General features: G+C 46.6%; 4 protein-coding genes across 8 annotated transcripts; 1 reads left to right on the top strand and 3 right to left on the bottom strand.

Annotated features, from left to right (window-relative positions):
- Positions 1–48: 48 nt before the first annotated feature.
- Positions 49–3252, bottom strand: LOC4341537 (zinc finger CCCH domain-containing protein 44-like). Of its 2 annotated transcripts, NM_001421649.1 has the most exons (3): positions 3057–3252; positions 2349–2409; positions 49–1189 (listed from the first exon to the last, which is right to left on the bottom strand). In NM_001421649.1, the coding sequence occupies exons 1-3, from the start codon at positions 3121–3123 to the stop codon at positions 430–432; spliced, it is 888 nt and encodes a 295-aa protein (NP_001408578.1). In that variant the 5' UTR covers positions 3124–3252; the 3' UTR covers positions 49–429. The 2 variants fall into 2 exon arrangements, with proteins under 2 accessions (NP_001408578.1, XP_066167265.1); XM_066311168.1 differs by lacking the exon at positions 2349–2409 and having other exon boundaries at positions 119–1189.
- Positions 3253–5360: 2108 nt separating this feature from the next.
- LOC9266522 (protein N-terminal asparagine amidohydrolase) lies at positions 5361–9014 on the bottom strand. Of its 3 annotated transcripts, none has more exons than XR_010741985.1 (9): positions 8866–9014; positions 8596–8799; positions 7623–7687; positions 7398–7491; positions 7273–7311; positions 6990–7175; positions 6607–6690; positions 5895–6014; positions 5361–5799 (listed from the first exon to the last, which is right to left on the bottom strand). XR_010741985.1 is itself a non-coding variant. In XM_015785414.3 (9 exons), the coding sequence occupies exons 1-9, from the start codon at positions 8929–8931 to the stop codon at positions 5676–5678; spliced, it is 1077 nt and encodes a 358-aa protein (XP_015640900.1). In that variant the 5' UTR covers positions 8932–9014; the 3' UTR covers positions 5361–5675. The 3 variants fall into 3 exon arrangements, 2 of the variants coding, with proteins under 2 accessions (XP_015640900.1, XP_015640899.1); XM_015785414.3 differs by having other exon boundaries at positions 6512–6690; XM_015785413.3 differs by having other exon boundaries at positions 6512–6690; positions 8596–9014.
- A 2149-nt stretch (positions 9015–11163) lies between these two features.
- On the top strand, positions 11164–21420 carry LOC4341538 (uncharacterized). Of its 2 annotated transcripts, XM_066311679.1 has the most exons (5): positions 11164–11258; positions 13120–13193; positions 14401–14627; positions 14736–14887; positions 21108–21420. In XM_066311679.1, exons 3-4 carry the CDS (start codon positions 14517–14519, stop codon positions 14874–14876), a joined length of 252 nt encoding a protein of 83 aa, XP_066167776.1. In that variant the 5' UTR covers positions 11164–11258; positions 13120–13193; positions 14401–14516; the 3' UTR covers positions 14877–14887; positions 21108–21420. The 2 variants fall into 2 exon arrangements, with proteins under 2 accessions (XP_066167776.1, XP_015644356.1); XM_015788870.3 differs by lacking the exon at positions 13120–13193.
- Positions 18538–21092, bottom strand: LOC136356962 (uncharacterized). Its single transcript, XM_066311678.1, has 2 exons — positions 19118–21092; positions 18538–18884 (listed from the first exon to the last, which is right to left on the bottom strand). The coding sequence occupies exon 1, from the start codon at positions 20265–20267 to the stop codon at positions 19161–19163; it is 1107 nt and encodes a 368-aa protein (XP_066167775.1). The 5' UTR covers positions 20268–21092; the 3' UTR covers positions 18538–18884; positions 19118–19160.
- Positions 21421–21680: the final 260 nt, after the last annotated feature.

Raw genomic sequence — 21680 nt, forward strand, 5'->3', positions numbered from 1 at the left:
TACTCCATGGAAAACTGATTCATATCAGCTCTAAACCTGTACTGACTTGGTGCCACTCAAATTCTGGTTCATTATGAAATATAATGCCAATGGGCAAAACAAGATCAACAAACCGGTGGAAGCATCAGAAAGCACCCAAGTAAATGGAATCATTGTAGTTTTGCTAGGTTATATAGTGCATTCGAAGCATTACAAAATTTGACTGAAGCGCCGAGGGAAAAACTCCAAGGTAATTCTACAAATCAAAGACACCGAAATTCCCTGTTATCTATTTCCTCCCAGATTACATCCAGTTTCCTCCCATGACAAAATATCTCATGCTGCAGAAGCAGCAACAATGCACATATCATTTTCACCTTGTGTGCAATCGTTTTCATATTTGGAGCTCAGGTATGCTGGCCGTCTAGTCCAAGCCACGACACGCATGTCTCAAGCAGCAGCCGGCGGCTTGCGCAGCTCACTTTCACCATGGGCGAAATGACACCTGTCTCCAAACGTGCAGGAGCCTTTGTTGAAGTTCTCACACAGCTTGGTCTTGAAGTTGCTTCCAGGCCCCCCAGCATGCGACCCCCTGCCCGGGTTCTTGGCTGGAGGGGCATTACCACTGATGCGGACGATTAGCTCCGTGACCATAGCACTAGCATGTTTGATCTGGTCAAATGTACCCTCAAGCTCGATATTCTTGAGGTTGGGGTTGGACTCGTTATCCCGGATGGCTAGCTTGGCCCCAGTCATCCGGGATATATGCTTTGTGTTGGTTCCACCCTTCCCAATGATACCGCCAGCCAGGGATGCATCAACACTGATCTTTGCTGTGGCTGAGGCACCAAAGGTTGAGGGAGGAACGATGTCCGGGCCAGGCATTGGTGGAGCCTCAAACGGCATTGATCCCATTGGATGTGGCATTGAGTTGTCCAGCAGCATCGGCTTTCCAAGCTCCCTCTCTCCATGAGCAAAATGACACTTGCTACCCCATTTACATCCTTCTGCAGTGTTGTACTTGTTACACATGCGAGTTTTCACGCTGGATGTAGGTGGCCCATTAGGAGCACCAGGTCCTAAAGGCATTCTTCCAGGAGGAGCTGCAACAGCTGTCCCACCATGGCTGGTCATCTTTGCAGCAGCCTGGTAGCCACCAGGGAAGTTATGGAGAAAATGACAACTTGAACCAAAAGGACAGCCAGAAGTACTGCACAAAGAAAACATCATTTAAGGAATAAAATTACAGCGACCAAATGTGTACGAAAGGAAAATTACAGTGACCCAATATGGATGAAACAAGTAATGTTATATTTAGCTGAAGATGGAACCTTATTAGGTCACTGCTAACAGATACGAGTAAACAACACAAAATAGATGAAACCACCTCTCTCTTTTGATTCATATAAATGACATTAAACATTAATAATTGACGTACAAAACACATCTATAATCATTATGTGGATATCTTATCTGTAAAATTATTTTCACAGGTTAAGTAAATCTACAAAGTTATTTTCAATGGGATCAATCTAGATTTACCAGTGGTCAAAGCTTGATGGTGAATACTATCTAATTATTAAGAAGCACTCGTAGCATCACATGAAACTGAACATATTAATACAGAAGCAAACATATACTGTGGTAAACAGTAAATATAGCATACATATTAATAAAGGCATACAGCAACACAGAATAATTTGCCTATCAGTGTGTCACCATTTTTTTTAAAAAAAATAATAGAATTTTAGTTTGTCAAAGAAGTTATTTCCCTATTGTCTTATAGCTACTTTACTTATATGAACATGACAACACATTATCACTTTACTGCATGATTCATTCACAATTGTATATAATAAGAACATCTTTTGCAACTCAGGAGTGTAGCAGAAGGAGTAGCTTATATCGATGTGATAACTAAAACACATGATCAATCAATAGTAGAATATAAAAAGAAAAACATCTCTCCAAGTTCAAATTCAAGGTAAACACACTGTGCGTGTACTGAAAATAAGCTGCTACACTGAATGTTATCATTTAGTAAGTAGTATAATTCCATAATGGCAAGTCAATTGCAATCCCATATGGAACGTTTAATACTATTATCTTGATTGCTGCAGGTGATATGGTACCACAGTGTAACAGATAGATTTGATTGTTCATCAGAAATGGAGTTTTACATATAGCTGCTATGTTATCCATTATACACAATGGAAACCTGTAGAAAAATCTTACTTAACCCATTTGTTACCCCTCAACAACAATTTCTTAGCAAAATAACAAATTATAATTATTTAAGGCAAAACCACAGCAAAGTGCAGAATAGCATGTGTAAACAGGTGATAGTTCATTTTAAGTTAGATTAGAACCTGAAAAATTTGGTGCATGGCTTCAATTTGCTTCCTACACCCACTTGAGACGACTCCGATGCTGTTACACCAAATTTATTATTTCCGCCGGTTAATAGCGTTGATTTTTACTAAAACATGGCATGTATATAAACAACATGTACACATTAATCATTTCAAAATCCACTGAGCATTACCTTCTCAGAAAGAAAAAAAAAAGGTAAATGGTACAATACAATAATGTCCAGTATCCAGAGCTTAATGAGTTTCACTTTCAAATTAACGCCTTGAGAAATCGGACATCTCTTTCAACTCACTCAAGAAAATTCGACGAGCAGCTAGATCCGTTCACATATTTAGCAGGTCCACTAGGTCACCAATCGCGTTTCTAGATCTCTTTGCGAAATATTGCCAAAAATAAATTTTAAAAAAATAGTGGCGAGCCTTCCGTCATCATCTCCAAACGAACAAAACAAGAAAAAAAAACATGAAAGGCTTAAGGCGGCCACAAGCTCCCCAATCCCAACACCCCCCAAATCTTCGTCTCCCGTCTTCACCAATCACCACCCAGCTCAAAACCAAGCCGGAGCGCCGCCGAGAATCCGAGCCCCCCAACAAGGTAGCCGGCTGGAGAAACCCTAGGAACCAGCCATCCTTCCAATGGAAGAGCCAGCAACCAAGAAAAGGGAAAAAAAACAAGAAGAAGAAGGAAACCACGAAGAGGCTCACCTCTCGCGCGCTTGGCGGCGCCGTTGGTGCCCTCCGGGGCGGCCCGCTTGCCTCCTCCGGCTTCCATGGCGTCGACGGCGAGGGCGGTGGGCGGGCAAAACCCTAGATAGGGTTTGCTCCCTCCCTCTCTCTCTCTCTCTCGCGGCGGGTGGAGTCGAGCCGAACAGGAGACGAGACGCGAGGCGACGAGCGAACCGGAGGGCGAGTGGTGGTGGGTTAGGTTAAATCGGGTCGGGACGGTACGAGGAGCCGTTGGGACCGCCTCGACATTCGTGCTCGACCCAGCCTTTCCCATCTTTTGGGTGTTCTCTTGCTCTGAGTGACAGGGTAACTTCTTTAAAAAAAAAAGGAAAACGATTTCGAACTTCTAGAGAGGTAACAATTTCTACAGTATACTTAACTGAACTGAGGGAGGATGCACAATTGATAAACATAGAATTACTATAGATAAAATAATCTTTGGAACCGTGTGCCTGCCCCTTGCTCACCGTAGCTCCGCCCCTAGTTGCTGCTTCTACTAAAGAAACAGGAGACAAAGCGAAGAATAAATCAAGGTGAATCAATGGCTATACAAAATGAGCGGTGTATAGATCAACTCTGTGATTAGTAGCAAAGGTGATAATTTTAGGCAAAGTTCCGGTTTATTTAATCAGAGTTAATAAATCTCTCCAGCAAGAAGGCATCACTGTTTGATTTTCTCAGAGGAAAAACATGGGCTTTGTCCATATATGGCTGCTCACATACCAACTCCCAATTTCCAAGCAAACCAAATACAATAAAAATAGCAATAAAAAGGCACATAGAAAGCAACTTAAAGCCAAAAACTAAATAGTATTATCTTGTCGGGAGCGGATTTGGGGCTAGGGAGAGCTGACGTGGAAGATAGCGGAGGAGAGCAGCACATCAAGACGATTTGTCGAAAGGGGATCACAGAGACCACGGACCAAGGGGAGCATAGATGGGTGCCAGCTAAGTCAAGACGACCTGCTACCTTAACAAAAAACAATAAATTGACGAACGAATCTCGTCGGCGACAAGCACCAAGAAAAATTGTTAAAACTTGTTGTGTCAAGCTTGATTCCTAGGCGGAGGCAACCGCACATCCAGAGGCAGCATCTTTGTAAGACGCATGGGGTAACTTAGAATTGGCAAACAAAGATACAGGTAGCATGCATAGAGGCAGAGCTACCCAGGTATTTCCATGGTCGTTGGTTGTCTCACACACGAAATGTAATGCCCAAGGCTCAAAAACGATATTGGGCCAACTCATCTAGTTGGACCACACCTACCGAGATATCTTCATGGTCGTTGGTTGTCTCATAAGCCAAATGTAATACACAGGACCCGAAAACATTATCGGGCCTAACTCATCTACTTGGACCACACCTACACTCAACGCACTGCACTTCCATTCTCGCTTCGCGCAAAAAGTCCAAACTCTCTTGGCTAGCCTCAAATCCTTATAAGCAAGTGATTTTCTCTGTTGTTCGGCAGCTAAAGTGCCACGAACTACAACGCAGCACTAGGTTGCTATTTGCTGCTTTGCTCTTTCTTTTATATTTTCCTCTCCAATTATTTTTGCGAGGCATCATACCTAAGAAACTGAAGAAAGGGAAAAGTAGGGAGATAAATCATAGCATACGCTGAAAAAGAGGGGTTGTTGTTAAGCGCTAATTTGCTGAGCAGTAGGCTAGCTATACCCACACACGATCCTAGTGCACCAAGAACCTATTGTTTTTCATCCATCTACCATATAACCATACAATGGAACATGTCCACATAACCATATGAATCCCAAGAAGATATGTTTGAAACCCTTGTAACGGTGGTCTCGGTGCACGCCGGACCAAAAGGATAAGAAGCGCTTAACCACAGGGTCCACCATAGACCATGCGCACCAAGGTGTTGCGGGGAAGAAATCTCTCTCATTTGGAGGGGGAAAATCTCTCTTGGCTGCAACATCCGGCCGATTTTCACAGGCTGTTATGCACCAACCGTGTACAACATGCCTTCCCACGTAGCAACAGACCCACTCATCAAACGGTGGAGATGGCAAAACGCTGTGTAGATGCAGAGGAGGCACAATTACGTCCGAGGAGCAGCGTGCAGTGAAAACGACATTGGCCCACAGCACACAGACACCTGGTAAAAAAGAGGCAACGTAAATACTTGCGGGAACGAACACGCCAGGTATCGCATGAATCACCTACTATTTGCACCGTACAGAACAAGGAAAGGATGCACAACTGCCAAAATGAAAAATGTTCCCTTCAGAAAATACCAAGTAACAATGGTCGGAGCATATGAGACGAGAACGGAATGCCATCATCCATGTTGCCTATCAATCAACAATCCTAACACAGGTTCTGTGCTAATACATCAACTTGAGACTTCTGTGCGTCTACGGGGAAAATCTGAATAATTCCTCATTCACCTTCCAAGGATGATTACATGGGACAACTCACAGGAGAAAGAAATCTAGAATCGACTGGGATTGATGCCCGCTGTTCAGAAGAAATCCTGTGTTGCCACACCACAATCTATCACAGGTTCTAACAAAGGAGAGATTATATATGAAGTATATATCCCCTTGTTCCGCATGTAGAGAGAGCACCAATGTTAGCTGGATGATACTATTGAGTAACGTGACCACCTTCCATCACTGGTCCTATGGAAGACCCGAGGCTTGTATTTCGGAAATGTGTCTTGCCAATATGGATTTTCAATCAAGTATCTCCATATCCTACATCAAGATGGTATAAAGAAAAGCTTAAACCACATCAGTCTCTCATCTGTCAGGATGACAGGTTTAATTTGTAGAAAAATATGGGCACAAACCTTCTCTCATTTTCCACAAAATGTGGTGGCTCGGCAGCTGGAGAGGTGGAGCACTGCAACAAGACCTCAGAGTCCGATAGCTGGTTAAGTGATGATGCCATTTCAGCCCAATCCGGCATCCTATACGAGCAGAACAAGATATCGATAGAGCATATAGGATCATCAATTAAGTGATTACCCAGAAAAGTATGCATGTGCTAGTATTTTGAATTGTAATAGTGTGTGTTCCTATGCACATGTGATGTATCACAATATTTCTGAGTTACTATTGCATGGTTGACGGACTTTAAAAAAAAAACTATTGCATGATTGGGAGGTACCATTTTTTAACACAGCTGAAAGGAAGGAATTTTCTTGTAGTCCTGTACAGGGTTTGATTCGCTAATGAACAGAAAATATGACACATGATTACCGTTATTTTAAGCAATAATTAGAGCTATCAAAATTCCCATTATAACAACAAATTGATCACATATTTTCAGTTACCCAAACTACTGCGGGTAAAGTGATGGTGTTAAGAATTTGAGGGAGTTGATTTCTAGACTTTCAGAAGAATTGAGGTTGTGGAATAAACTCTTTCCTTCGTAAATTGGATGGAAATGTTTTAAGATACACACCAGCAGGCAGGTGCAATTTCAAAAGCATCACTGTGAGTATCATAAGTCTCTAGTAGCCTTCCTTGCCAATTTGGATCATAAGAAGAAACGCTCACACGAATTCTCCTAACTATTTCATCTGGACACCTTGAATTCATTTCAAAGCTTGCTGGATTAACAGCCCCAGATGAGGTCTCCACCTGAAGACAATATGTGGGTATGTATGTGAGAAATATTTTCAAATAAATAGTGTAAAAGCAGTTAAATGTATGAATAATTTCACTCTGCACCTGATCCATGCAATGTTGCACAAGAGTTTCAGTATTAAAACATTATGCACATATAATAAGTAATAGCATATCAGTTTGGATTAACATTTAAGGTTCGTTCCTTGTGGACAAAGACATTTTTTTTATGCTCTTCTTTTCTTATGGATGTGGAGTCAACTGGAAGCAAAACTACGAATAAATGCTGTAGTAGATGCAGAGAAAACACTAACCACAAATCCACCGATTATTGGCCGTGTATTCCCGTATGAATCAGTTGTGGTATTGCTCCCAAGGACACAAAATGTACGAAGATGGAATTGCTGCCGGGACTTATACAACACCTCAAGTATCCTGCAACATAGTGGATAGGAATACCCTTCCTGTTTGATGTGCTTCCTTCCAGCAGAATGTACAACCTGCGGTGCAAAATATAGTAAATTACATGATCCTATAGGTATCATGCTAACAAAAATTAAAGGAAGTTTAACCACACAGTACGCTCTGAAATTCAACCTTTGTAGAAACATCATCAAAGCCACCAATCAGGTGAACCTGTAGTCAAATGGTAGTAAGAATATCACCATTCACCAAGGGTGCGTATTCTATGTTTGGAGGGCAAAGGGGGTAAAGATACAAACATCAAACGGTGCATTGTCATCACCAAGTAATTCTAACATCTGTTTGAGCCCTCCCTCCACAATTTTTGGGAAGTCCATGTGGCTAATGGAGGTCCTGAAATTAGTTAAGAATACCAGAAAGAGGTATCATCAAGTGATGGAAAAGATAAATAAGAGTACTAAATTACACAAGAAACCAAAAGCCTTACAGGTTCAGCTTAAATGCTCACTTCCTTTTTCACTTACATTCCAGTCTTGTTGTTGCGAATTACTACACCCACGCATGTAGTCACCTCATCTGTGCCCACTAACTACAGATGCAAAAGAATGGATTAACATATAAAGTGCAATATACTGACATCGAATGGTCCAGGAATAATAATTTAACTTTTAGCAACAGACATGCAAAAGACCCAAGTGAAATAAGGAAAAAATTCCATCAAAATGTTCAAGGGACTGTAACAGCAACAGTCGATGAACAGACTCTAAGCCAAATGGAACTTTAATATGGATTGGAGTTATCACAAATCGGCATTTCCAGTCGAAGACAACTTATATCCTTATTCAGAACATTTTCAACTCAAAGATGTCAACAGTCCTTTTATGGTCACTAACAAAGTCAACTAATAAACACTTAAACAGCACAACGGACTTGGTAGTTCGTTAGCTACATAGAAATCGCATAAAGAAACTTCTGCTGGTAGCCTAGTACTAAGTTTACCACCTACAGCTACTGCCTACAATGTCCCCAAACAAACCTCCAAACATAAGGACCGCAACTTTAAGCTTCGGTTAGAATGCAGTAGTTTCAAGGTTTGTCGCAGGAATTTCACAGGAATCAGTTAATTTCGTACGAGAATCGGGAAAAATTCCCGCATTCCAGAAGGGCCTTATGCCCTTATCCTTCGTTCCCAGAAGGCCTCACCTTTGCTTCCAAGCTAAATCATGCGTAAACTACTGAGAGCTTCACTCCATGTCAAATGCCCAGCATTTATATTGAAAGCAACCCATGATCCCCTCTAGTGAAACAAAATCCATATTGACAGCAAGCATTTCATGGCGCTACTGCTAAGCAACAACTAACTCAAACAATTCATCATCAAAACGCCGGAATTAATCGCTGAGTGCCCCCCCCCCCCATCTCTACGACACTACCCAATCAAACCGCGAGGCCTGAACCTACTACAGCGAGGTGAAATCCCGGGCATCACGCACGCACCTCGACGCGCGCCGGATCAACCGTGGCGAACTCCCGCTGGAACACGTACACGTGCCTCGGCGCCGCCGCCGCCGCGGCGTCCGCATCATCCTCCTCTGGCCCCGACGAGATCCGCCTCTCCGGCTCCGCCCTGAGCCTCTCCGATGCGGCGCGGAGCCCGGGGTTCCCCATGAGCGCCGCCACCAGCTCCCTCCCGCCGCTCCCCTGCAAGAATCGGGAGGGTGAGAGACGGGGTGGGAAGAAATCCCTCCAACAACCAAGTAGGCGCACCCCGCGGGAGGAGCCGAAGGTGGGGGAGGCGGAGGCGGAGACGGGCTCGCCGTCGACGAGGAGCATCGCCGATGTCGCGTCGCCGGAGTCGCCGCCGCGTCGCGGAAGGGAAGTGGTTTGCTTAATCGATTTGATTAAGCGGCCTAATCACTTCGTTTCGTTCCATCCTCGAGGAGGATTTGGATCCTGTAAAGTCAGAGAGTGCTGTGACTTTGTGGAGTAATTTTAGGCCTTGTTTATTTCCAAAAACTTTTCTTAAAAACATCACATCGAATATTTGATACATGTATAAAGTATTAAATATGAATAAAAAACTAATTATATAGTTTGTAGGTAAATCGCGAGACGAATCTTTTAAACCTAATTAATCCGTCATTAGGCTAATCACGAATTAATTAGGCTCAAAAGATTGTCACGTGGTTTCCAGGCGAGTTATGAAATTAGCTTTTCATTCATGTCCGAAAATCTCTTTCGATATCCGGCCAAATGTCCAATGTAACAACTAAAAATTTTTATTTTACCAACTGAATAGGCCCTTATCTGTCCAATTCAAGCAAATGAACGAAATTGATAACTACATTAAATCATACAGTAGTTTTCAACTCCCGGCCCTTTCCCTTGCCCTCGCTGTAGTTCTTCTTCTTTAAGGCTTGTTCGGTTGGGCCAGGAACGGCCGCGATCGGGGCCCAATCTCTGTGGATCACCTTGGCGAGGAAACAATCCCGGCCATACGAAATTGTGCGTTCGGTTAAGGAAAAAGTACACCGAAGGTCCCTCAACTTGTCATCGAGTTACAAAATCGTCCCCCAACCGCAAACCAGATACCGTGCGTCCCTCAACTAACAAAACCGTTCGCTTTAGGTCCTTCGGTGGTTTTGACCCTGGTTTTGTCCGACGTGGCGGCCGAGTCAGCATGGGACCCACGTGGGCCCCACATATCAGCGTGGCCACGTCAGCCTCCTCTCTCTTTTCCCCTCCTCTCCCTTCCTTGTCTCTCTCTCACTCTCTTCTCAAGGTCAGCAGTGCGAGGCACCAACGTGGCAACGGTGATGGCGGTGACGCTGCCCGGGGGGGAGGAGCGGAGCGCCGGCGGCGAGGGGAGGAGCTGCGGGTGCCACATCGATGCATCGACACGAGCACCTCATCTCCTTTGCGCTGGTGCTGCCCATCTCCTTTGCGTTGTTCCGCTACCGCCCGCCTCCGCCGCCACAGAAGACATCGTCCGCTTCTACGGCGAGATGGCCTCCAGCCACCGTGTCCATCCGGATGTCTATGCCACGGGGATGTCGCTGGAGGCAGCGAAGGCGAGAATGGCCGTCGGTGCAAGGGCAGGGCGAGAAAGGACGAACTCGAGGAGGATGGAGAAGGCAGCGAAGCGGCGCCGCCCGTGCCGCTGCTTTCCCCACTGCCGGCGCCCGCTCGCACGCCGCCTGCACGCAGCTCCTCCCCTGCAGCTTGCGCCCACCAGCCGTCCCCCGTGCAGCTACTTCCCCCGCCGCTGACGCCCGCCCACGCGCTGTTCCACCACTCGCTTGCACCCGCCGACCGTGGAGATGGAAGAGAGGTGAGAGGAAGAATATGCTGAAACGTGGGGCCCACGTGGGTCCCACGCAGAGTTAGCTACCACATCGGACAAAAATAGAGTCAAAAACCGCTAAGGGATCTAATTTGCTCTGGTTATGTAAGTTGGAGGATGTGTTGTATCCGGTTTTGTGGTTTTTTTTAACTCAATGACAAGTTGAGAGACATTCGATGTACTTTTTCCTTCGGTTAAGCTCTAGTGTGGATTTTAGCCTGGCCCACCACGAGGTTTCCCTTTCTCTAGGCCCGGGAAAGAATCTACTCCTCGTAGGGCGTGGAAAATTTCTACAACAGACCGTTTGGTTGCATGGAGTTTTTAAGAGGGATTGAGAGTTTAGAGGGATGAGGCTATTAATTGTTTTGTTTGGTTGAGAGATATGTTAATTTTGGTGGGATGGTGATGGGGAATTGAGAAAGGAACTCCCTCTTTTTTAATACCTGGGCGCATTTTAGTGGGATGGTGATGGGGAATTATGGAAGGAACTCCCTCCTTTTCAATACCTGGCAGGGGAAGGTAATTGGGAGGGAATTCCCCTTTACTTTGTCTAAGCAAATATCAGCTATCCGTTTTTATTAATGATCTAATCTCCAACTAAACTCCCTAACAATTTCCATCACCCCTACCAAACAAACAAGATATTGATATTGAGATTAAAAATTAAATCCCCATTTTAATCCCATCATTAATTCCCTCGCGTAAAATCCAGTCCCCTCCCTGGAGTTTCCAAACAAGCCGCGAGAGGAGGAGGCGGCGCAACGAAGACGCGACGGCGACGGCACGGCTCTCTCCTCCGGCCGCCACCTTCTCTCCGGTGAGCACGCTGCCTTTCCCCCTCTCCCCTCCTCTTCCAAATCTAGGGTTAGGTTTCCTTCTCTTCTCCCTTTCCCGTCGTCGCCGCCATCTCGCTCCCGGTCGTAGCGCATCCACTCCGCCGCCACCGCCGCCGCCGCCGCCCATCGCCCTCACTAACGGCGCCACCGCCGTGACGCCCTCGGAGAAGAAGAAGAAGTGCGCCGAGCTGACGAAGTGCTGCAGGGCGTGCCGGCCCTACTACGTCGCCGTCGACGACCACCCCGGTTACTCCTGCACCATCGTCTGATCGCGAGCCACAGATCTAACCCGCTGCTACATTCTCTGGCCTTCTAGGCTCTGCAGATTCGCGTGTAAATCGTGTTCATCGGTTTCAAAGATTCAGCCTTGATGCTATTCACACTCCTCTCTTCTCTGAATCTTAAATCTTTTCCTACTTATTGCGTCGTTTATGCTGGGCAGTCGTGGAAATGCAATTGTGAAGACTGTGCCTTTGCAAGAAACGCCAAGGCCATCCTATTCAGATTTCAGTGGTTAAATCCAGCAACAAGTTTATAAGTTTTTCTTTGTTTGCTCGTGCTATCGAACAAGTTCAAGAATTGCTGCAGTCCGCTGCTTTGCAGCTTTCGTATTGAGTTAATAATCAACACCTGGTTTCAAAGAGAAAAAAAATCAATCGATATCATTTTTTCCTGGAGTTGCACATCTGGCGCTTGCAGCATTTTTTTAAGTTCTAGCTTGTGCTTATTCAGTATGTTAAAAAAATGCCAAACAATTATGGCAACCAGAATTTTTCAAGATCATTCGTTCAATGTGGTTCGCTGATAGTCTGATACACACTTTGTTTTAGGTACCATCCACATAAACCTATAACAGTTGGAATTGGCACAGTATAATAGTGTTGTAACTATATCTTAATTGCTTCTCTTGTGCAAACTAGTTCCTTTTCTCATATTAGGTTTTCCCTCATTTTTACCCCCTGTTATATTTTAACTGAATCAGCACTACAACTTTCTTTTTTGTAACAAAAAGATATAGTGACCAAGAAGGTAACTATGAAACTATACCATTTCTTGCTGCTTGAAGATATATAACTGCTTGCTGTTCTTTCACATGAGAATACCATTTCTTGGATATAGTAATTTTGTATGCTTAATTTGAATTGTTACTAATACTAGTATCTGTTCACCCTAGGATGTTACTTTATTTCGCATACCATGCATATAATATGTGAACAAATCTTATACATTGTTTTTTTATTCTTTGGAATAATGCTCTCTACCCTTGAACTGGAATCGGAAGACATTGGATTAGAGCTTAGGATCATGCTCTGATAGAAACCACTCAAAATGCTCTCCCTTTGCTTATTGACTTTCTGAAGTTCAAACTCTTGCTATACCCTTGTGTGTATTTTTATCGTGCCGCATTTGTGCATGGTGACTAATCATCTGATAGCTTCATCTCTGAATCCTAGCAGTCTGCCTCAGATTCAATGCTCAGATTCTCAAGTAAAAGATATTTTTGTCTTTATCTAAGCTTATTTTTTGGACTATCTCATTCAGTTACAATAATGAAATACTCTATATCAGATACATGTTTGTATTCCGACGGTACAAGCTGATGTTATCAGCCTGGTTTATCATCTTTTTAAAATGTCAACAAATCTGTGGTCGTGTGATCTGTATGCATGGTACTTTGTCCTTTGAAAGACTATGGGATAACCGTGTATCGCTATGTCAGTTTGGCTTGGGCACATGATTACCAATGGGAATTTTCTGAACAATTTCATCCTCATTTGTATTATTTTCCCTGTTGAGCTGAGCTTGATCTGAAGCTACTCGCCTGTTTCTAATTCTTTTTAGGATGCAGTTTGAATTACGGAACTTGCAGGGTCTGGTATTCTAAGAAAAACTGAATTACCAATTGCTGCCGGAAGGTATTTCTGATTTTGAATTAACATTTGGCAGAAACTTCTGAATTTCAACTGATTTTGAATGAAAATTTGGTAGAAAATTATGCCGGACTTGGAAACAATCACAGCAGGTACTATTTATTTAGCCAGTCACTAGATTGGGCCCGTAATTGTGGGATTGTAGCCAAGCTGTTTATTCCCAGTCAAAATGAACATGGGGATTTAGGAGAGGGATTAGGAACATGCAAGGGATTCAAACCCCCAAAGGGATTGAGTGATATGGGAGGGATTCACTCAATCCCTCCCTGGATAGGTTCCCCTTGGGGATTGGAACCCAAGGAACCGAATAAGGCCTTAGGGAGGTGCCTGGTTCTCCCATCAATCGAGGAGGGCAAGTTGGATGAACGAGACAGTACCGAGTCCTCTTCTGTTAAAGTGATATTGTTTTCAAACATCCATATTTATAGCTATATATAAAAAAATAAATTTTCTAATTTTTGTTAGTGTTGAATTGAAGTCATCACTAAATAGTTAAATTCTACAAATTGAAAGAAAAATCCGAATAAATGTTATCGTGACCGTTTTCATTCTCATGATGTCATGCATAGATATTTGGATCACACATTTTCTTCCCTTGCAATGCACATGCACTTTGCTAGTATGTTGTAAAAGTTAAAACATGTCATATTGGTTTTGATAAATTTAATTAGTTTTTATGTAAACTTGAGCATACTTATTCACATTATTTTTTTTAATTCTTCTTATTGTAAACAATATTTTATAAGATCCTAAGGATCGTGGAGTCGGGATACTATCATATTTCGTAGGATTCTGTGAAAATAAATAGTAAAATCAACATACTATGAAAATTTGGATACTATAAATCGAATCGGTATCATTTCGGTTTGTGAGTTCGTAGTACCATAAGATACTATAAGAGCAAGTTTAATAGTATAATCAACTACTAGCTCCAAATCATCTATAGTCAATTTAATAGCCAATTGTACCTATAAACATACACTACACTTTTATAATTCCTGGTCTCACATGTCATACACATGTTACATCTTGGAGTCCGTGCTGCAGCTAGCTACAAATCTATAGCCCACTGCTCTTCTCTCTTCTTTTATCTTCTTAAAATATGTTTATAGCTAGCTTATAGTCTACTATTCTACCTGCTCTAACTCACGGATCGGGATTCGGTATCGTTTCGGTTTTGTCTACATATTAGGACAACTTCAGATTTCGGCCCGGGTCATCTGGCCCAACCACGCACCACTGCCACTGCGGCAGCAACATCTCCCTTCGTATTCTCTCCTCTCTCGGCGGCGGAAGGTTTGGTGGGAGATGGCGCCACCGGGATCGCGGCGGTGGGCGTGCGTGCGGGTGATGACCGGGACCATCCTCGGCGGCGCGCTCGGCTTCTACGTCATGCACCGCCTCGAGACCTCCCACAAGGTACGCTCGCTGCCCCTGCCCCTGCCCCCCGTCGCTTTCCTCCCCGCGCGCGTTTCTCTCCCGGGGGGAAGCTCACCTCGCTACTGCTTTTTTTGGTGCTATGTGCAGGCGAAGATGGAGGAGAGGCTGCGCAAGTACGAGGCGCACATGAGCATGGTCGCCAAGGGGAAGGAGGAGGCGCAGCAGCGGCTGCAGGACGAGGCGGCGCTGCAGCACAAGGACCAGGCCCGGCTCTTGCCGGACTCATGACCTTCATTTAGGTACTAATAATTTACTTACTTGATTTCTACTACAAGCTAGCTTTCCTTTGTGTTTAAGGTAAATGCTGCAATCCGATGCTCAAATTGATCCTTTTGATGGACCTTTTTATCATAGATTTTCCCTGGTCTAAGCCTCGTTTGATTGGGATCTGGTGTGGCAGGTTCAATTTTTTTTAGTGTGCTGATGCCGTGCTAGTTGCTATTCCCTTCGTTCCCATTCCACATTATAAGACATTTTAGCCTCTCCATCCCTCGTATAGATTCACTGACTTCCATATGAATATGGACACATATATGAAGCACATACATAGATCCATGCAAGCATCTATTCAAAACCCAAAAGGTCTTGTAATGTGAAACAAAGGAAATAGCTTCTAACTATCCTGGTAGTTCCTGGTAATACGCTAGACCTAGCATTACCAGAACAACAGACCTTTTTTTAGGTCATATCGTGAAGGGTGCAACATTTCACTAGGCATAGTAAAGCTAGAGTATCAGGATCATCAAGTTAGAAGGGAAGAAGTTCAAATTAACAAATTTAGGTATTGAGTACTGATATAATCAATAATGGAGTTGTTAAAAGGTGGGTGTCAGGCTTTCAGCTCCAAGATTTGGCCATAAACATTGAGTGGCAGTGCCAATTGTGTTGAGTTTCCCAAAATAATGTTGACTTTAGTTCTTTGGCATCTTCACAATATTTGAGATTGGAGTTATACAGCTGAAGAGCACAAAATATGATCAAACCCTGGAGATTGGATTAGAAGGCAATATGTCATATAAAGGTTAGATTGGGTTTAACAAATTAGAATGATGAATAGCTTTTTAGTCATGATGCTTGATTCAAATATGGGAGATTTTGTAGAGAATTGGATTAGGGGGCAATTGGCCACGCCTCAATGGGAGGGGGCGCCTTCTGTTATATAGGGCCGGCTGGCCTGCTGTACAAGGCAAGGATAATTCCCTTGATTTACATCTGCTATCTATAGTAGCTAATCCCTGATTTACATCTGCTATCTATAGCAGCTGGGATGTCCACAGACGGCATATTCTATTGCCTAACACCCGCCCGCAGTCGCAGCGGGAGGCTCCCGGACGCAAAGGCTGGATCGAAATTCTCGAAAGAGTGCTGTCGGAAGCCCTTTAGTCATGATGTCGGCGAACTGGTGAGAGGAGGGCACATGGAGAACCCGAATCTCACCAAGGGCCACCTTGTCGCGGACGAAGTGAATGTCGATCTCGATGTGCTTCGTTCGCTTGTGGTGGACGGGGTTGGTCGTCATGTAGACGGCGCTGACATTGTCGCAGAAGACAACGGTGGCGGAGGGCAGCTGGATGTGGAGCTCCTGGAGTAACTGTCGAAGCCAGCAGCACTCAGCCACAACGTGAGCCACAGCCCGATACTCTGCCTCGGCGCTGGAGCGGGACACCGTGGTCTGGCGCTTGGAAGACCAGGAAACCAGAGTGTCGCCGAGATAGACGCAGAAGCCAGAGGTGGATCGTCGAGAGTCTGGGCATCCTGCCCAGTCAGCATCAGAGTAGGCAGTCAGTTTGTCGACAGACCCGGTGCCAATGTGAAGACCCGAGGAGAGAGTCCCCTGGACGAAGCGTAGGATGCGCTTGATGAGCGCACGGTGAGGCTCGCGTGGGGCGTGCATGAAGAGGCACACTTGCTGAACAGCGTATGCCAGATCAGGACGAGTCAGCGTCAGGTACTGGAGAGCTCCCGCCAAGCTCCTGTACTCAGATGCATCCTTTTCTGACAGTAGATCCCCGTCGGTCGCGGATAGCTTGGCGTGAGTGTCAACAGGTGTCGATGTCGGATGACACTCAGCCATGCCCGCGCGCTGGAGAAGCTCGACGGCGTACTGTCGCTGGGAGAGGAAGAGACCATCGGAGGAGCGCGTGACAGCGATGCCGAGGAAGTGGTGAAGAGCGCCAAGGTCTGTCATGGCGAACTCGGAGCTCAGCCGAGTCATGATGCGCTGTAGGAGGGCCGAGGACGAGGCGGTGAGAACGATGTCGTCGACGTACAGCAGTAGGTAGGCGAGACTCGTCCCCTCTCGTAAAATGAAAAGGGACGTGTCGGAGGTGGAGGCGACGAAGCCGAGCTTCCGGACGAAGGTGGCGAAGCGCTGGTACCAGGCCCGCGGAGCCTGCTTCAGTCCATACAAGGACTTCTGCAGTCGGCAGACATGCTCTGGGGCGCCAGGGTCGATGAATCCTGGCGGCTGCTGGCAGTAGACGGTCTCCTCGAGGTGGCCGTGAAGAAAGGCGTTCTTCACGTCCAGCTGGTGAATGGGCCAGGCGCGGGACGCGGCGATGGTGAGTACAGACCGAATGGTGGCCGGTTTGACAACCGGGCTGAAGGTCTCGTCGTAGTCGACGCCCTCGCGCTGGGAGAAGCCGCGGACAACCCAGCGAGCCTTGTGGCGGGCGAGGGACCCATCGGCATGAAACTTGTGCCGGAAGATCCACTTCCCCGTCACGACGTTGGCTCCAGGGGGCCGCGGAACGAGCTGCCAGGTGTTGTTGTCGACGAGGGCCTGGTACTCATCCATCATCGCGGCACGCCAGTTGGCGTCGGCCAGGGCACTGCGGTAGTTCGTCATGGTGCGAGTGGCGCGCGGCGGTGGCGGCGGTGGCGGTGCCGGAACGGGGAATGCCGCCGGTGCTGGTGTGGGCGCCGTAGGTGGCGCCGGGGCGTCAGGAGCCACAGGGGCTGCTGGGGCAGTTGCCGGCTCGGACGTAGACGCCGTACGGGAGCGGCGGACGTAGACTCGTGGGAAGGGGACCACGCTGGGTCCAGGCGGGGGCACGGGACCGCGCCTGCCCGGTGTCGAAGAAGGCGATCCGTGTGAGGCCGCAGCATCTGAGGGCGGTTGCTCAACATCCGAGTGGGATGGAGCGACCACGGGCGTCGAGGATGGAAGCCCACCTGCAACAACAGTAGGACAAGGCACCGAAACCATATCGTCGTCGAGGAGGAAGTCTAGGGAAGCGGAGGAGGGTGAGGCGGCTAAGGTGGCTGAAAAGGGAAAGGTGGTTTCGTCAAATGTAACGTGGCGAGAGATGATGATGCGACGGGTCGATAGGTCAAGGCAGCGGTAACCTTTGTGCGAGGGGGGATATCCGAGGAAGACGCATGCCGTGGAGCGAGGGGCGAGCTTATGTTTGGAGGTTGCTTGCATGTTGGGGTAACAGAGGCACCCAAAAACACGCAGATGGCTATAGGTTGGCGGCTGGTTGTGCAGACGAGTGTAGGGAATTTCATGCTGAATGGAGGAGGATGGGTGCCTATTATGGAGGTAGCAGGCGGTCATGAGCCCCTCGGCCCAATATGTGGGTGGCAGGGAGGCATGGAGGAGCTTGGTACGAATGGAATTGTTGAGTGTGCGGATGATGCGTTCAGCCTTGCCATTTTGGGGTGATGTGTAGGGGCAGGAGAGGCGAAGGTGAGTACCTTGAGCAGCGAGGAATTTGATGGTGGCGGTGTTTACGAATTCAGTGCCGTTATTAGCCTGAAAACTTTTGACGGGGAGGCTGAATTGTGTTTTGGCAAAGGCAGCAAGCTCAACTAAGTGTTGGTGGGCATCAGATTTTTTTCGGAGCGGAAAAACCCAACAGTAGTGAGTGAATCCAAACAGACCAGGTAATAGGAAAAACCAGACAGACTATTGATGGGGGAAGTCCATACATCACAGTGAACAAGTTCAAAGGGTGCATGAGTTATGGAATGCGAAGAACTGAAGGGTAGACGCGTATGCTTGCCTATCTGACATGAGTGACATAGCGAGTGGTCTACTTTATGACAGGAAACAGCATGAAGTTTATTAAGACGCTCTAATGCGGCGGGGGCTGGATGACCGAGACGTTGATGCCACAGAGTCGACGAAGCAGCCAGGAGAGCATGAGGTGGGGCGCCAGGTGTGGAGGGAGGCATGGTGTATAGGTCCCCGTCGCAGTTACAGCGGAGAATCACGCGTCCCATCCTGAGATCCTTAACAGAAAAACCATGGGCGTCAAATTCAAAGGAACAACTATTGTCGCGAGTGAATTGGTGAACGGATAACAGGTTGCGGACTATGGATGGTGCGACAAGAATATTATTAAGAGCGAAATTTGTGGTAGGTGTAGGAAGGATGGAATGACCTCTAGACGTAACATGAATACTAGTGCCATTACCTACTGTTATTGAGGAGATGGAGGGGGGAAGGCGTTGGGTAAGCATACCATCCGAGGACGTCATGTGCGTAGAGGCGCCGGAGTCAACGACCTAGGGCGAGTTGCCCTGCAGTTGCATGTTCTGCAGGGCAGCGATGAGGCCGGCTGCATCCCAGGTGCTGGTGGAGGTGTTGGAGCCGCTGGAGGACGCCTGGAGTGGAGCAAAGGCGGTGTGGGCCTGCGGGGAAGGCCCGAGGATGCCCTGGTTGCGCCCAGCCGGGGCACCAGGACCTCCAGGGGCGCCAGAACCTCCCTGGCGGCGCTGTCCAGGGGGGGTGACGCGCTCTCCAGGGGCCACACGTTCGCCGGTCCAGGGATTGAAGCCCCAGGGAACGCGTTTGTTGGTGCCGGGGCTGCCGGAGTTGTTGGAGAAGCCGCCGGAGGAGTTTGGGAAGGGCTGTTGGGCGCCCTTTTTGGTGTTAGGGCGCCGGCCACCCTGCTGCTGCGGCTGCTGGAAACCGCCATTAGAGGAGGCAGCAGCCAGGAGGGCGGCGGTAGCACGCGTCTTCTCGTCGTTTTGCAGCCGCAGCTCCTTGAGGAGGAGCTGATGGCGTGCGGTGGCGAGGGTGAGGGGCTGCTGTCCGGCGATGTTGTCGGCGACGCCGGAGTAGACCTCGTTGAGTCCGCGCAGGAGGTTGAGGACGAGGTTGGGCTCAGATACGGGCTGCCCGACGTCGCGCAGTTCGTCGGCCTTCTCCTTCATGCGAACGCAGTAGGCGTCAATGGACAGGTCCCCCTGAGTCATCGAGTGAAACTCGTGATTCAGGAAGATGGCGCGAGGAGCTTTGTTTGCCTGGAACACCCCGCCGATGGCCGTCCAAAGAACGCTCGCTGTCTGCGTGTCATCGGTCATGGCAAGGTTGAGGACGGCGTCGGAGACGGTGCTGTACATCCATCCGCGGACGCAGAAGTCAGCCTGTTTCCAGGCCTCGTCGGTGGGGCGCGAGGTGGAGGCGGTGGCGAGATGATGCAGCAGCCCGAACTTCCCACACGTGGCCTGGAACGCTGTTGACCACTTGGTGAAGTTGGAGGGCTTCAACTCGAGGGTCATGGGGACGTGGAGCTTGATGTTGATGGTGGCGAAGGGGCAGATCACGGGGGCAGAATTGGCCCCAAGGGCGCCGCTAGTGGCAGAGAGGAGGTCCGATTGGGTTCCCATGGGGAGGGAGGGAGGAAGGGGGCGGCGCTGGAGGAGAGGATCTCGAGGTTAGATGGGGATCGGGACCCGGAGCTCTGATACCATGTAGAGAATTGGATTAGGGGGCAATTGGCCACGCCTCAATGGGAGGGGGCGCCTTCTGTTATATAGGGCCGGCTGGCCTGCTGTACAAGGCAAGGATAATTCCCTTGATTTACATCTGCTATCTATAGTAGCTAATCCCTGATTTACATCTGCTATCTATAGCAGCTGGGATATCCACAGACGGCATATTCTATTGCCTAACAGATTTAACTATCAAAGAGGATGCACCTCTACCCTTTATAATTTATATGACTAATAGCGGTATTTATTCTGTACATTAGGCATGTAAAACACTAACCATAATTTGTTTGAGATTGAAAAAATATCATATTATTACCTAACAAATTATACTGACTATCCACAACTTCCATGGTTTGACAAATGCTGTAAAATATTAGGTAATTAGTATTTACCAGCTGTAAATGTTATGGTTTCAACACGCACCAGTAGTGTAGGTGGAACCAAAAAGTTTGTGCTAACAAAGACTAAAATATACCTGCAACTGTGCACTTCACATTACTTTGGATGTCAAAGTTATCAGGAAAAGACTCGAGAAAGACAAAAGACCCGTGCGTTGAAGTTTTAGATAAGGGATTGTGGACATGTGGTACTAAAGTTCTGTTTCAGCATTTTTTTTCCCGATTTATCTCAGATTTTCTGTAATAGCCGATTCTCATGGCATCCTGAAGATAAACAGGAATTGTAATTTCTTAAGCTGAATTTGATCTGACTGTTATTATTCACGTATATTTGCAGAGTAATACCTAGCGGCTCAGAGCAGTCCCAGATCCTTTCTTCAGAAGTAGATGAGAAATAACAACCAGCATGTACTTGAGAAATAACAATCCGGCATTCCTGGCATTATTTGAACGCGGCAAGTGTTTTGTTTGAAGAATGTGAAAAGAAAAAAAAAGCTCCTTTTTTAGTCTTATTGTAACTGTAACAGCAAGTTGTAGGTTCAGATGAACATCTATAAGAAGGTGGGAAGTGACATTTGTAACTGTATGCTTAAGTGTCTGTTACCCTGCGACTAACCGTAAATTCGAAATATCACTAAAAAGGTTGCCAATGGTTTGTTTGCCTCTCCAGAACGCTACATTTCCTATTTCTACCATGCCCTCGGAAATATTTGCATCCACTTCACAGCCAGTAATTTTGTACATAATAGTAAATTTTATAAGCCTATGAATAATTTAGTTTTGTGTGATCAAGATCTTCATTTTTTTTTGACAAAAAACTCTCAATTTTGGTTTCGTTTCTATATGATCTTTCCATGTCCTATATAGATTGATATATAGACAACTCTTACAATAGGTTTTGCATTTGCAT

The sequence above is a fragment of the Oryza sativa genome, chromosome 6, assembly GCF_034140825.1.
Source record: "Oryza sativa Japonica Group chromosome 6, ASM3414082v1".
Lineage (NCBI taxonomy): Eukaryota > Viridiplantae > Streptophyta > Magnoliopsida > Poales > Poaceae > Oryza > Oryza sativa.

Coding starts and splice junctions, on each gene's coding strand:
- LOC4341537 (NM_001421649.1), bottom strand. CDS start 3,123: ATGGAAGCCGGAGGAGGCAAGCGGGCCGCCCCGGAGGGCACCAACGGC. Junction 2,410..3,056: donor CGCCGCCAAGCGCGCGAGAG/GTGAGCCTCTTC, acceptor TTGGTGTAACAG/CATCGGAGTCGTCTCAAGTG. Junction 1,190..2,348: donor CCATGCACCAAATTTTTCAG/GTTCTAATCTAA, acceptor TTCTTTGTGCAG/TACTTCTGGCTGTCCTTTTG.
- LOC9266522 (XM_015785413.3), bottom strand. CDS start 8,931: ATGCTCCTCGTCGACGGCGAGCCCGTCTCCGCCTCCGCCTCCCCCACC. Junction 7,492..7,622: donor CGCAACAACAAGACTGGAAT/GTAAGTGAAAAA, acceptor AACTAATTTCAG/GACCTCCATTAGCCACATGG. Junction 5,800..5,894: donor TTTGTGGAAAATGAGAGAAG/GTTTGTGCCCAT, acceptor ATCTTGATGTAG/GATATGGAGATACTTGATTG.
- LOC4341538 (XM_066311679.1), top strand. CDS start 14,517: ATGGCGCCACCGGGATCGCGGCGGTGGGCGTGCGTGCGGGTGATGACC. Junction 14,628..14,735: donor GCCTCGAGACCTCCCACAAG/GTACGCTCGCTG, acceptor TGCTATGTGCAG/GCGAAGATGGAGGAGAGGCT.
- LOC136356962 (XM_066311678.1), bottom strand. CDS start 20,267: ATGGGAACCCAATCGGACCTCCTCTCTGCCACTAGCGGCGCCCTTGGG.